At 45.8% G+C, this 13,681-nt stretch overlaps 1 protein-coding gene across 3 annotated transcripts; it reads left to right on the plus strand.

The window, feature by feature from the left end:
* Nucleotides 1–936: 936 nt before the first annotated feature.
* On the plus strand, nucleotides 937–13,424 carry LOC137882477 (SWI/SNF-related matrix-associated actin-dependent regulator of chromatin subfamily E member 1-like). Of its 3 annotated transcripts, XM_068724808.1 has the most exons (11): nucleotides 937–1,016; nucleotides 1,591–1,648; nucleotides 5,386–5,429; nucleotides 6,122–6,220; nucleotides 7,930–8,022; nucleotides 8,691–8,822; nucleotides 9,627–9,798; nucleotides 11,415–11,587; nucleotides 11,748–11,849; nucleotides 12,139–12,475; nucleotides 12,973–13,424. In XM_068724808.1, exons 2-11 carry the CDS (start codon nucleotides 1,642–1,644, stop codon nucleotides 13,332–13,334), a joined length of 1,521 nt encoding a protein of 506 aa, XP_068580909.1. In that variant the 5' UTR covers nucleotides 937–1,016; nucleotides 1,591–1,641; the 3' UTR covers nucleotides 13,335–13,424. The 3 variants fall into 3 exon arrangements, with proteins under 3 accessions (XP_068580909.1, XP_068580910.1, XP_068580911.1); XM_068724809.1 differs by lacking the exon at nucleotides 6,122–6,220; XM_068724810.1 differs by lacking the exon at nucleotides 6,122–6,220 and having other exon boundaries at nucleotides 7,930–8,010.
* Nucleotides 13,425–13,681: the final 257 nt, after the last annotated feature.

Below are 13,681 nucleotides of genomic sequence, written 5' to 3' on the forward strand. Positions count from 1 at the left end.
ACTCAAAGTCGTAGTGCCACCTACTGGCAACAGGAAGTCAGCGTTATGTGAAGGACAGTATCCGATTTACATGATATTGACATGATGTGGTCTGCACTTGATGTAGAGCAACACAATGCATGTTTAAGCATGTTCTCTAGCGCCACATAGTGGATGCAGGAACTGGTGGAATATTTGCACTACATAAATTCCAGCATCGCAGAGTCCAGCGGGAAAAATATGTTAAACTCCGGGACGCGTTGTCCGATGGTCAAAGACATTCGCGGCCGCGTCTGCCGGCGTCCCGCCAGTACCCCCGAGACGCGGGAAGGTGTGAGGGCCTGTCCATCGCTGCTTGCAGCTTTAATTTCAGTTGTTACTACCTGAAGACATTGACATAACAACCCTTTCAGAATTTAGAGTTGTTTTTATTAAACAGCCATCTCAGAGTCTGTATTTCAAATAAATAAATCATCTGTGAAAATGCTTGCTTGGCAAAAATAAAATGTTAATGTTTTGTTATGAGACAAGATATGCCTGAATTTTGCAAAGAGTGGCTCTGCTTTGTAATCTCCATCTCTCCCCCAAAACTAAAAAGTGATCAGCATAATCTTTGGTCTAATAAACACATTTCCGTTTTTACCAAGTATTTACTATTATGATGTATCACTGCATAAGCAAGACTTCTACTACCCTCATCTTTGTGTGAGACTTGGATCAATGATGAAAATATAGCATTTTTTCCCACATATAATTTGATATCATACTACAAATAATGATTGGTTATTGATAACACAACTAGAACTCTCAAGAAGACAAATTGAAGAAATATTGCTTGATTTGGAATATTGCAGATTTCAGAAGCTGGTTTTATTGTATTGATCTATATTTATGGCAACTGTGCAGCTGCTGTATATCTGAAGTCACGCTTTTATTCTGAAAACATCCTTTCCGCCCAACAGAACGAAGCTAACACTTCCGGTTTGTGTGAGGCGGAACAAGCGGCTCTACGGAGGGAACAAAGGACGACTGACTGAGTATGTTTACGCAGTTTCCAACATAATTACTTGAAAACGGTTACATTTGTATCATTTTGTCACTGGTGAAGAAGCGACGTCAAATGTGGTTGAATAACAGTTGGATAACTGAGATCGTGCGGCTGGCTAACCACCTCGATGTACTGTTAGCCGGAGGGTGTATTGTTCGTTAGCCTAGCTGCTCCGACCAGGTTTCAAACGTCTTGAAAGATGTGCGCGCTTTTGATGCGTCAACCGTGTAAGAGCTCGTGCTTTGTGTAATTTCCGCATTAGTAACTAAATGACGTTAAAAACCGTTGAATGCAATACCATCAAGATTAGTATGGCCTAAATGGCCTCTTTGTGTTAGCAGGTTGGGCTAGTAGGCCAAGCAGGGTAAGTTAACGTTAGCGTTTTAATTCCGCTCAGCCATTGTTAACGTTCGTCCTCTTCGTCGGTACTGTTGCTTTACAATCATCTGCCGGTGTCTTTATGCTACGGCTTCTACCGATCTAACCAATGCATTAGCGGAGTGATTTCACTTTATATATCGTGTGTGACGGGTTTTCTTCTTCTCTTGTGTTTTCTGATACAGATTGACCAATATGGAAATTGCCTGCTCTACTTAGTCTCGTCTGCAGCCACGATGTCAAGTAAGTAACGTGAAACGTGCACGTTTTTAGTTGAACACGTGAAACGTGCATGTTAGTTGAAGTAGTAGTTAGTAGTTCACGTCATCAGCGTTGTTCCTATTAGCAGTCTGTTATTCTCTTTGTATCATAACTCTTGTGTAAAAACATAATGAATAGTATAAATACAGTTCAGAGTGGTGTTATCAAAGTGGAATAATTTGTTTTAAACATCGCTTCTCCAGCTGTGTAATAACTTATTGCAACAAGTTCCAACAAGACAAAAGACATCAACAATGAGGCGTACAGATCGTAGATGAACTGTGTGGAACGTACAGATCGTTGATGACCTGTGTGGAACGTACAGATCGTAGATGAACTGTGTGGAACGTACAGATCGTTGATGAACTGTGTGGAACGTACAGATCGTAGATGAACTGTGTGGAACGTACAGATCGTTGATGAACTGTGTGGAACATACAGATCGTTGATGACCTGTGTGGAACGTACAGATTGTAGATGAACTGTATGGAACGTACAGATTGTAGATGAACTGTATGGAACGTACAGATCGTTGATGAACTGTATGGAACGTACAGATCGTAGATGAACTGTGTGGAACGTACAGATCGTTGATGAACTGTGTGGAACGTACAGATCGTTGATGAACTGTGTGGAACGTACAGATCGTAGATGAACTGTGTGGAACGTACAGATCGTTGATGACCTGTGTGGAACGTACAGATCGTAGATGACCTGTGTGGAACGTACAGATCGTAGATGACCTGTGTGGAACGTACAGATCGTAGATGAACTGTGTGGAACGTACAGATCGTTGATGAACTGTGTGGAACATACAGATCGTTGATGACCTGTGTGGAACGTACAGATTGTAGATGAACTGTATGGAACGTACAGATTGTAGATGAACTGTATGGAACGTACAGATCGTAGATGAACTGTGTGGAACGTACAGCTCGTTGATGACCTGTGTGGAACGTACAGATCGTTGATGACCTGTGTGGAACGTACAGATCGTAGATGAACGTACAGATCGTAGATGAACTGTGTGGAACGTACAGATTGTTGATGAACTGTGTGGAACGTACAGATCGTAGATGAACTGTGTGGAACGTACAGATCGTAGATGAACTGTGTGGAACATACAGATCGTTGATGACCTGTGTGGAACGTACAGATTGTAGATGAACTGTATGGAACGTACAGATTGTAGATGAACTGTATGGAACGTACAGATCGTTGATGAACTGTATGGAACGTACAGATCGTAGATGAACTGTGTGGAACGTACAGATCGTTGATGAACTGTGTGGAACGTACAGATCGTTGATGAACTGTGTGGAACGTACAGATCGTAGATGAACTGTGTGGAACGTACAGATCGTTGATGACCTGTGTGGAACGTACAGATCGTAGATGACCTGTGTGGAACGTACAGATCGTAGATGACCTGTGTGGAACGTACAGATCGTAGATGAACTGTGTGGAACGTACAGATCGTTGATGAACTGTGTGGAACATACAGATCGTTGATGACCTGTGTGGAACGTACAGATTGTAGATGAACTGTATGGAACGTACAGATTGTAGATGAACTGTATGGAACGTACAGATCGTAGATGAACTGTGTGGAACGTACAGCTCGTTGATGACCTGTGTGGAACGTACAGATCGTTGATGACCTGTGTGGAACGTACAGATCGTAGATGAACGTACAGATCGTAGATGAACTGTGTGGAACGTACAGATTGTTGATGAACTGTGTGGAACGTACAGATCGTAGATGAACTGTGTGGAACGTACAGATCGTAGATGAACTGTGTGGAACGTACAGATCGTAGATGAACTGTGTGGAACGTACAGATCGTTGATGAACTGTATGGAACGTACAGATCGTAGATGAACTGTGTGGAACGTACAGATCGTAGATGAACTGTGTGGAACGTACAGATCGTAGATGAATTGTGTGGAACGTACAGATCGTAGATGAACTGTGTGGAACGTACAGATCGTAGATGAACTGTATGGAACGTACAGATCGTAGATGAACTGTGTGGAACGTACAGATCGTTGATGAACTGTGTGGAACCTACAGATCGTAGATGAACTGTATGGAACGTACAGATCGTTGATGAACTGTGTGGAACGTACAGATCGTTGATGACCTGTGTGGAACGTACAGATTGTAGGTCAACTGTGTGGAACGTACAGATCGTTGATGAACTGTATGGAACGTACAGATCGTAGATGAACTGTATGGAACGTACAGATCGTAGATGAACTGTATGGAACGTACAGATCGTAGATGAACTGTGTGGAACGTACAGCTCGTAGATGAACTGTGTGGAACGTACAGCTCGTTGATGAACTGTGTGGAACGTACAGATTGTAGATGAACGTACAGATCGTAGATGAACTGTGTGGAACGTACAGATCGTTGATGAACTGTGTGGAACGTACAGATCGTTGATGAACTGTGTGGAACGTACAGATCGTAGATGAACTGTGTGGAACGTACAGATCGTTGATGACCTGTGTGGAACGTACAGATTGTAGATGAACGTACAGATCGTAGATGAACTGTGTGGAACGTACAGATCGTAGATGAACTGTGTGGAACGTACAGATCGTAGATGAACTGTGTGGAACGTACAGATCGTAGATGAACTGTGTGGAACGTACAGATCGTTGATGAACTGTGTGGAACGTACAGATCGTAGATGAACTGTGTGGAACGTACAGATCGTAGATGAACTGTGTGGAACGTACAGATCGTAGATGAACGTACAGATCGTAGATGACCTGTGTGGAACGTACAGATTGTAGATGAACGTACAGATCGTAGATGAACTGTGTGGAACGTACAGATCGTTGATGAACTGTGTGGAACGTACAGATCGTAGATGAACTGTGTGGAACGTACAGATCGTAGATGAACTGTGTGGAACGTACAGATCGTTGATGAACTGTGTGGAACGTACAGATCGTAGATGAACTGTGTGGAACGTACAGATCGTAGATGAACTGTGTGGAACGTACAGATCGTAGATGAACTGTGTGGAACGTACAGATCGTTGATGACCTGTGTGGAACGTACAGATCGTAGATGAACTGTGTGGAACCTACAGATCGTCGTCGTCGTTAGACTCATTTTTTCACCAACGTCCTGAAAAATCTTTTCACGTTCTTGGAAGTCAACCGGTCTAATATTATTCCTTTACTTTGTCACAGTCATCTATAGTGATTATTTGCATTAAGAAACACGATTGAAATGATTAGGAACTAAGAGATTACTTTTTCCCACATTAGTAGTTTTCATTATTCTAAGCTTAGAGCTAATCTTTGGAAGTTAGACAGGTCATAACTCCGTCTGTTATTTATTGTATATTTACTCTTTCAAACAACTTGATTTCTCGTCAAACTACATTTTACAAGATGACATTTGGCCACATAACGTTATGTTGACTTCATGTTTAATGAGTTAAGCATGAAGTCCTGCTGATTTCAACCAGACAAGTGAAGCGGACGTTTAAAACGTTCATTCTCTCTAGTGTCCAGCAGGGGGCGACTCCTCTGGTTGTCTAGAAGGCCTCATTTGTGCTGATTGAAATCACCATTCCTGTTTAGTGTTTGCTGTATAGCAGTGCTATGAAGGGACAGTAACGGATGAATCTGATTTTACACAGGTGCACACAGAGCAGGTTGTGGTCTAACATGTCTTCTCTGTTCCTCTCTCACAGAACGACCGTCCTACGCCCCTCCCCCTCCCCCTGCCCCGACTACAGTAAGTGTTCCCGCCTCAGCCTCTTCTGTTTAGTGGCCACAGGGCCGTGTTAGGTGTGTGCGCTCTCTTTGGTTTCCTTTCTGTCTTTCTTTCTCGATGTCTTACTCGCTCCACATGGCTTTCTATTGCTTTCATTTGATTTCTCTCTCTCTGTCTGAACACAGAGGACGTCTTCCAGCTCTCATCCTCGCTCTCACTTCTGCTTCTTACTATCAAACCACCACTCATTTATCAATGAGCCTCATGCGCTGTTAGGATTACACGTGATTTAAGATATTGAGCCTTTTTTGGCCTCAAAGATCAGAGTTTAGCACATTTGGTGTACGGTTGTAGTCAGCAGCCTTGTTGTGATGCTTTTCATTTCTTTCTTTGTGACAGCAGGGGGCAGCACTGTTTAAAGTGTTTCAAGTTGAAATGTTGCGCTTACATGGCTGATTAAATGCAGCTTTGGCTTAACAACGTCAGCTTGTCACAAGGACCTGATTTACATTCACACTGGACTCTGAATGCCAGCCTGGCGGCCAGTTGCCTTTTTTGTCTTGCATGATGACATCATGGAAAACAAACAAGAAAAACAATATGCATAGATTTCCACTTTTTCCCCCTTTTCACTTATTTATGTTTACCCCTCTTCCTCCTCTTGTTTGTAAACCATTTCTCATTCGTGTTTTGTCTCATTTGTCTTCCATCAGCAATTGCCTTCCACCCCAGGGTTTGTGGGCTACAACCCTTACAGCCATCTGGCCTACAACAACCTCCGGCTGGGAGGGAGCTCCGGAGGCTCCAGCAGGGTAATGAATTGATGGAGGGCTTTGGAAAACAAATCCAAACACGGGCTGGGTTCAGCATAAGAGGGAGGCTACTACTAAGAAAGTGTCTTGGGCTGCAGACAGGAGAGGGTCGTGTTCAGTCACCGTCAGTCATCGGTCACAGATGGGCTCAGTGCTCCACGCACTGCCTAAAGTATCAGTAGGTTGCTACGTGAGCTTCAGCTAGAAGTTTCTATTACAGGCGTTTTGTGGGTTTATCAGAAGCATTCTTCATATTGCAGTCAACATGTTGCAGACGGTGTGAATGAAAGAATAACCGTTTAAACGGTTCATTTAGACTTTTCAATGCAACACATTTTAAGTCTGCTTCACCAAACATTTACTTCCATTCCGTTAGGAGGAAAACCAGCTGCAGAAAGATCTACGTTCTCATCCCCATGATGGACGCTGTCATTGGTGCGTCTCTAAAAAGATCACAGGACAGACATCTCAAGCTGCACTCTTTTATTTGTCTCTTAGTGAGCGTCTGCGTGTTCATTCGCTTGTGAGGCACTGAAGGTGAAGAGGACTACCGGGTGTCCTGACAGCCACTTTGTACCAACTCCACTCGATGGTCAGCAGGCTTTCATAGCTCAGCAGCTCTGCTGTGTGTCGCTGAAAAGCGCCGTTTCTACCCTCCATAGGCAATCAAGTATTACAGTCATTATGGTGAACCAAAGGTTGAATGTCTCTTTTGATTTGGCTGAAATGTAGATCTTTAGGACCTCCTGTTCCTACACATTTAAAGAACAAATGGTCTCTTTGTAAAACCCTCAGAACTGTTAGTAGTGATTTTATCGCTGAGCTGTTTGGGCCAGTGGTGCAGGTGAACCTCTGTGTTGCCTTGCACGCTGCTGCTGGTCTTTGTCTGGATGGAGGTCTACGGCGAACAGGGACCCAGCTGCAGTGCTTCTTTGTACGTCTCGGGGGCGTGGCCTCTGCTGACCGTGTTGCTTTTTAGCAGTGAGATGAGCTTTTAAAATGCTTCTGAATAACCATCTGATTTGTCACATGGGGTTACAATTTGAACGGCGCGTAGCCAGAGCTGTACTCACAGAGAACATGGAGAACAGATCCACCTTTTAGACTCGTGCTCAACTGTCCCGTTGTGAATATGGAGTTGAATGTTCTCAGGGCCAGTGGGTGAATTTGACCGTTTCCTACAGTGAGACATGTAGTTCCTGGTTACTACACTCTATAGCTCCATGAATGTTGGCACACCTGTGTGGTACACATGATGATGATGATGATGATGATGATGATGATGATGATGGATGCAGCACTGCCATACATCCCTCAGTGGGCCGGTGTGGTGGATGTCAGATGCAGTGGGAATGCAAACAGGAGCTCCGGCCTCAAAGCTCACAGGCCTGTTGTCTAGCCGACCTCTAAACAGCGACCGTTTGTAATTGATAGATTATCTGGAGCGGCTCCAAACGTGAATCAATGTGCATCATACATGTATCCAGCTGTAGGGACTAGGAAAGCATTCAGGACCTCTTTAGAGGTCTGTATTGTCACATTCACATAAACGCCTCTTAATTTGCCTTCATACAAGCTTCAACATGAGTCAGCTGATATTCTCCTCTCCTCTCTCTCTAAACCTTTTGTCCTTCTTCTGTTCCTCCTTCATGTCCCCCCCCCACTCTTCTGCCCTCCCTTGTCTCTCTCTGTCTGTCTTCCCTCCACAGAACTCCTCAGGGATCACCGTCCCAAAGCCTCCCAAACCTCCAGACAAGCCACTGATGCCTTACATGCGGTACAGCCGGAAGGTAAGCAGGAAGGTAAGACACCCATCCACGGTGTCTGCTTTTACTGCTTGTCCTCCCATCCCCTGAAACGTTGCAGGGGTTTTAGGGTGGGAAACAGCCAAGCCATGACGCCTTCACCACCACCTCAACCACCTAGTGGATGCTCTCCACTCTGTTGGCTTACAGTAGCCTCCCGTGTTTGTCAACGATACAGAGAAATGACATCTCCTTGTGTTTCCTTCTGCAAGCATGACCTCCTTCCCCTCTGTGCCTGTTGCTTTGCTGCTTCTCTAACCCTAGAGCCCACGTTTTAACCTTGAAGACAAAATCTACTCAAATTCATGTTCACGTAAAACTGATTCTGTCTTTAGATGTATTTCATTCCATTCCATCCAATCTTTTTGCAACACAAAATATGCTTATTACCTTATACCAGATGATCATTTTGAAGCCAATTTCTTCCTTCCTTTGCTCTTTTCCTCCTTTGTTTCCTTCACTGTCTTACAGTAGCCTAACTCGCCATTAACTGCAGTTTCCCTGTTGTGACCATATGGTGTGTGTGTGTGTGTGTGTGTGTGTGTGTGTGTGTGTGTGTGTGTGTGTGTGTGTGTGTGTGTGTGTGTGTGTGTGTGTGTGTGTGTGTGTGTGTGTGTGTGTGTGTGTGCGTGCGTGCATCTTGCGTTTGTGCGCAAATGCAAAAGGTATGGGACCAAGTGAAGGCGTCCAACCCGGACCTGAAGCTGTGGGAGATTGGAAAGATAATCGGAGGGATGTGGAGAGACCTGACCGACGAGGAGAAACAGGATTACCTGAACGAGTACGAAGCGGAGAAGGTGAGCCGACACGAGTGGCGCTGTCCTGAGTGTGTGTTGCGTTGTATGTTGTGTAGGCTGTGCGCGGTTCTGTTGTCCAGACGTCTGAGCTAATTCTGCCACGAGTTCTCAAACACACAGAGACGTCTCTTTAAATGCACTGTAAGTCGAGCGCTTTGAGAGCAATTGAAGAATGTCAAAGCGGTAACCAGACACCATCACAGTTACCATTGAATTCTCTTGCCAATCCATTTTTAGCATGTGTTCAGATAGTAGTGGAGCAGTTTCACCTGGTGCTGGTCACAGCCCTGTTTACTGAGGACAGAGGTAAAGTGATCCCCTCCAGGGTTCTGCAGCTTAGTGTGGAACACAACATCCACCAAGCCCACTGTGACCTCCCAACACGTTTCACTGTGACTCAAGAATTCATGAGCTAATTATGACTGTCACATAAATGTAGGATAGATCCAGTGGTGACATGATGACATTGATGTAAATTGTGACATGACTGGTTGGCTGAGGACATACAACCATGAGGCTGTAATTTAACATCTATTCGTTTAACTTGAATGTGCTCTGCAAAGATTAAGGAACATCTCACTGTGTTCATCAGTCCAGTTCAGGCTTACTCCATCGTTCATGTATGGAGAAAGCTTCAAACATGTCCACAGGGGATTTTGGGTGGAATGCCACTTTAATTGACCCAACATTAAAAATACTCAACAAAGTCCCTCGACTTGATAACAGCGTGTTGTAACAGAAGCCGTCTGCATCGGATAGGCTGTCGTGTTACTTTGTTCAGCTGACACGCTTCCTCTCTCTCAGATCGAGTACAACGACTCTCTGAAGGCCTACCACAACTCACCGGCCTACCTGGCCTACGTCAACGCTAAGAACCGGGCCGAGGCCGCCATGGAGGAGGAGAGCCGGCAGAGGCAGAGCCGCGTGGACAAAGGAGAGCCGTACATGAGCATCCAGCCCGCCGAAGACCCGGACGGTGGGTTTGAAATCCTCTCTGAAGTGCATCGATCGGGATATCAAAGATGTTTAGTCATGCTTCTAAACCTGAGTAGATGTGAAGGCCGGTACGGAGCCACACTGCACTGAAAGCCCAGGGTTCAGTTTGAGTGTTGACCCCTGTGGCTCAGAGGGTAGAGCGGGGTCGTCCTCAAGGACACCCTCTAAGGACGCTCTCTAAGGACACTCTCCTTTAGGGTTGCAAAATTCCAGGAATATTCAAAGTTGGAAACTTTCAATAGGAATAAACTGGACATTTTGGGGTAATTTAACTGTATTTACCTTATGACAAAACAACATTTAGTTTTGTCATAAGCAGACATGCATGCAAACATTTCTAATACAAATTTTTAAAAAAATGTCATTTTTGACTGAGTAGAACCTCATTCTTTCATTGAGCCATAAAAACATGAACGTTGAATACAGTAGTGTATTCCCTATTGCTCAAAGGCAGTAGTGTGCATGTGGTGGAGGAATGCTTTCATTTGACCTATTTGATCACGTCGGGTTGAGATGATGTGGTTTACAGTATCTAGCTACATCCTTTGCAAAGAAACACAGCATGGGCTGCATTCCATACATCTTTAAAATATAGTTTTGAATCACGTTTTTATTGCTCAGCCTTTCATTTGCAGTAATTACTTTTATTTATGATAAAGTCCCAACTCGTGCTTTTTGATGGACCCCAACAGCCGTGAATGATGGAGGTGATGGTGTACTTTAGTGTGGACATGCATCCATCCTACTGTCACTGCTGTACACAGTTACTACTGTCTACACATACAGTTGGTAAACTGAAGCCATGTTCATTTTAATACCAAGTACTCAACATGCCAGGTGATGACAAAGACGTTCAGAAACGACAAGACGTTCAGAAACGTTCAGAAACGACACGACGTTCAAAGACGTTCAGAAACGACACGACGTTCAAAGACGTTCAGAAACGACACGACGTTCAAAGACGTTCAGAAACGACACGACGTTCAAAGACGTTCAGAAACGACACGACGTTCAAAGACGTTCAGAAACGACACGACGTTCAAAGACGTTCAGAAACGACACGATGTTCAAAGACGTTCAGAAACGACACGACGTTCAAAGACGTTCAGAAACGACACGACGTTCAAAGACGTTCAGAAATGACACGACGTTCAAAGACGTTCAGAAACGACACGACGTTCAAAGACGTTCAGAAACGACACAACGTTCTGCGTTTAGCTTTCTGGCAGACAATGTTCCCACCAGGGTCCAGCTGAGCTAGGCCTGCTTAGTCTAGTTCTCAAACTTCCCATGGAAAGTTTATGGAAATTTACCGGAAAGCTTCCGCCCCTTTGCAGCCCTAGTCTCCTTAAGGAGACTCCTTCAGCTCCCTGGGTGCTTCACAGCTGCCCAATGCTGCCTTTGCTTAGGATGGGTTGAATGTGCTCACATGTGTCTGTATGTGTGTGACGACCGTAACACCGTTTACGGCTGTAGTTCTCTGCACCTGAAACAGAGCGGTTGTGAAGGTGATTTTGGGATGTGTGAATGTGAGCTGCTAGCCGGCTCCCCTCTCTCCTGGTGGACCGTTAAGTGTCCTATGTTTCCTCCCTCCAGACTACGATGACGGATTTTCAGTGAAGCACACGGCAGCCGCTCGCTTCCAGAGGAACCACCGGCTCATCAGTGACATCCTCAGCGAGATCGTGGTGCCCGATGTCCGCTCGGTGGTCACCACAGCCCGCATGCAGGTCCTCAAGAGGCAGGTCCAGTCTCTCATGGTGCACCAGGTAGGCTGGACGGACACTCTCTGCCAAGAAGATGCGAGATGAGAGGAGCTCAGTCGCTTTCTTCCTCGTGGACACATGTTGGAGAATGTAATCGTATGCACATGGCCGGTACCAACGCACCTCAGAGACACTCACTCTGTACTCCATCTGTGTGTTTCAGAGGAAGCTGGAGGCGGAGCTTCTGCAGATTGAGGATCGCCACCAAGACAAGAAGAGACGCTTCCTGGAGACCACCGACTCGTTCAACACTGAGCTCAAGCGGGTACAGCAGCACTTTCCTACCTTGAGACAGCCGAGTGAGGAGCAAGGATGAGGTTTTACTGTAGAAAGATGAACTACATGTGAACCTGAAACCTAAAGATGATCACTCATAGTCTATGCATTGAATTCTCACATCCTGATTTGTAGACAAACTGAGCATTCATACTGAAGTGTATTTATGTAACTGTGTGTCTTTGCATTCAATCTGGTGACATCTTTAGGTCAATTTGTACATGGACCATTGTGTTTTGTAGAAGCCATTGTTTCACGAGTGTCCTCTCCGTCTCCAGCTTTGCAGTCAAAAGGTTGAGGTGGACATGGAGAAGCTAGCAGCAGAGATGGCTGCTGCTGAAGAGGCGGCCAGGCGCCGGGCGGAGGAGAGGGAGCGAGAGGCAGCAGAGCAGGCAGAGAAAGCTGCTCAACAGCAACAGCAGCAGCAACAACAACAACAGCAGCAGCAGCAACAACAACAACAACAGCAACAGCAGCAACAACAACAACAGCAGCAGCAGCAACAGGAGGCAGCTGGAAACAAAGCTGCAGAGCAGAGCAGTGGCAATGCTAGCAGCACAGCTAACCCCAACTCAGGGACCAAGGAGGAGGACAAGCCCACACCAATGGAGACAGGTACCGACAGTGTTGCACTTTCTTGTGTTTTAATATTAAATATATTATTAAAATATATCATTTGTTTAAAATATTTTCCCACGACAGGTGGGCTGGCTAGCCTCTTGCTCTCTCAGTGCATCAGCTTGTTGTGATTATTCTTAGGATGCACACAGAGCGTGCAGCAGGTCCTGTCCATGGGAGACACTGCAGAAGTGTCCTTTTGGGGATTTGAAAGGTTCATAATTGTCACTCTACAACAGTTATAGTCCCTTCATGCTACAAAAGAAAAATAAATATTTGTATGGAGGAGATTTTATTAGGGTCGCCAAATAAATGAGCAGAATTTCATATTTCTATCTGCAGAATACCTTTAAGCTCTCTGTGCTGCTGCTTTCAGGAACTCACGGTGTTGGTCTGTTTGTGAGGAAGTCCGGTCTTCAGTTGAGTGTGGTTCTCGCACACAATGCCAAATCTGCCCAACTATTTTAAGCTTCGATCTCTCAATCTCTCCCCAGATGAGGCGGCCCCTGCGGAGCCCCCGTCAGACCCTCAGCCCGCTCCACCTCCTCCATCTGACCCCGCCCCTCCTGCCACTGATAAAGCAACCCCTCCCCCCGAGCCACCCAGGGAGAGCAGCACTCCAGGCAGCAGCACCCCCAGTGACGACAGCAGGAACAGCATGCCCCTTCCTTCCTCCGACAGCAACGCCGGAGCGGCGACACCCGACACCCCGGCGGCTCAGGAAGCCAACCCCGGCACGGCTAACCCTAATGTGGCTGCAGCACCTCCGCCTCCCCCTCCCTCAGAAGAACCAGCCCCTCCACCACCGCCACCACTACTACCCCCCAGCCAGAGCGGCCAACAGTACGATGCATAATAGTGGCTTTGTTAGAGGCACAGTGGTCACCGTAGAGGCCTCCGCCTGCTGCAGCTCTCCTGTATTCCTCCTCTGGGTGGAGCAGCGGTGCTGTAGTTGTGCACCAGGTGTTGATGAAGTGAGGCGTGGATGGTGGCTCTGTCACAGCAGCTGAATGGTTGAGGCTCTGATAGTACGGTCAATACATAGTTAACATGCATTAAGAGTGCATCAGCCCCGTCCACACAGCTGGGCCACGCAAGATCCTGTGGGGGGAATTAGGATGTCGCTTAAATTTCTTTTAAAATGTAAATCCCAGAAAGTGACCGAATGAATCCAGATGTCACCAAAGAATACAAAGTTTGACC

Source organism: Cebidichthys violaceus, unplaced genomic scaffold (assembly GCF_023349555.1).
Source record: "Cebidichthys violaceus isolate CVI_PGR_0920_01 unplaced genomic scaffold, fCebVio1.0.p SCAF_32, whole genome shotgun sequence".
In the NCBI taxonomy this organism is placed as follows: Eukaryota; Metazoa; Chordata; class Actinopteri; order Perciformes; family Stichaeidae; genus Cebidichthys; species Cebidichthys violaceus.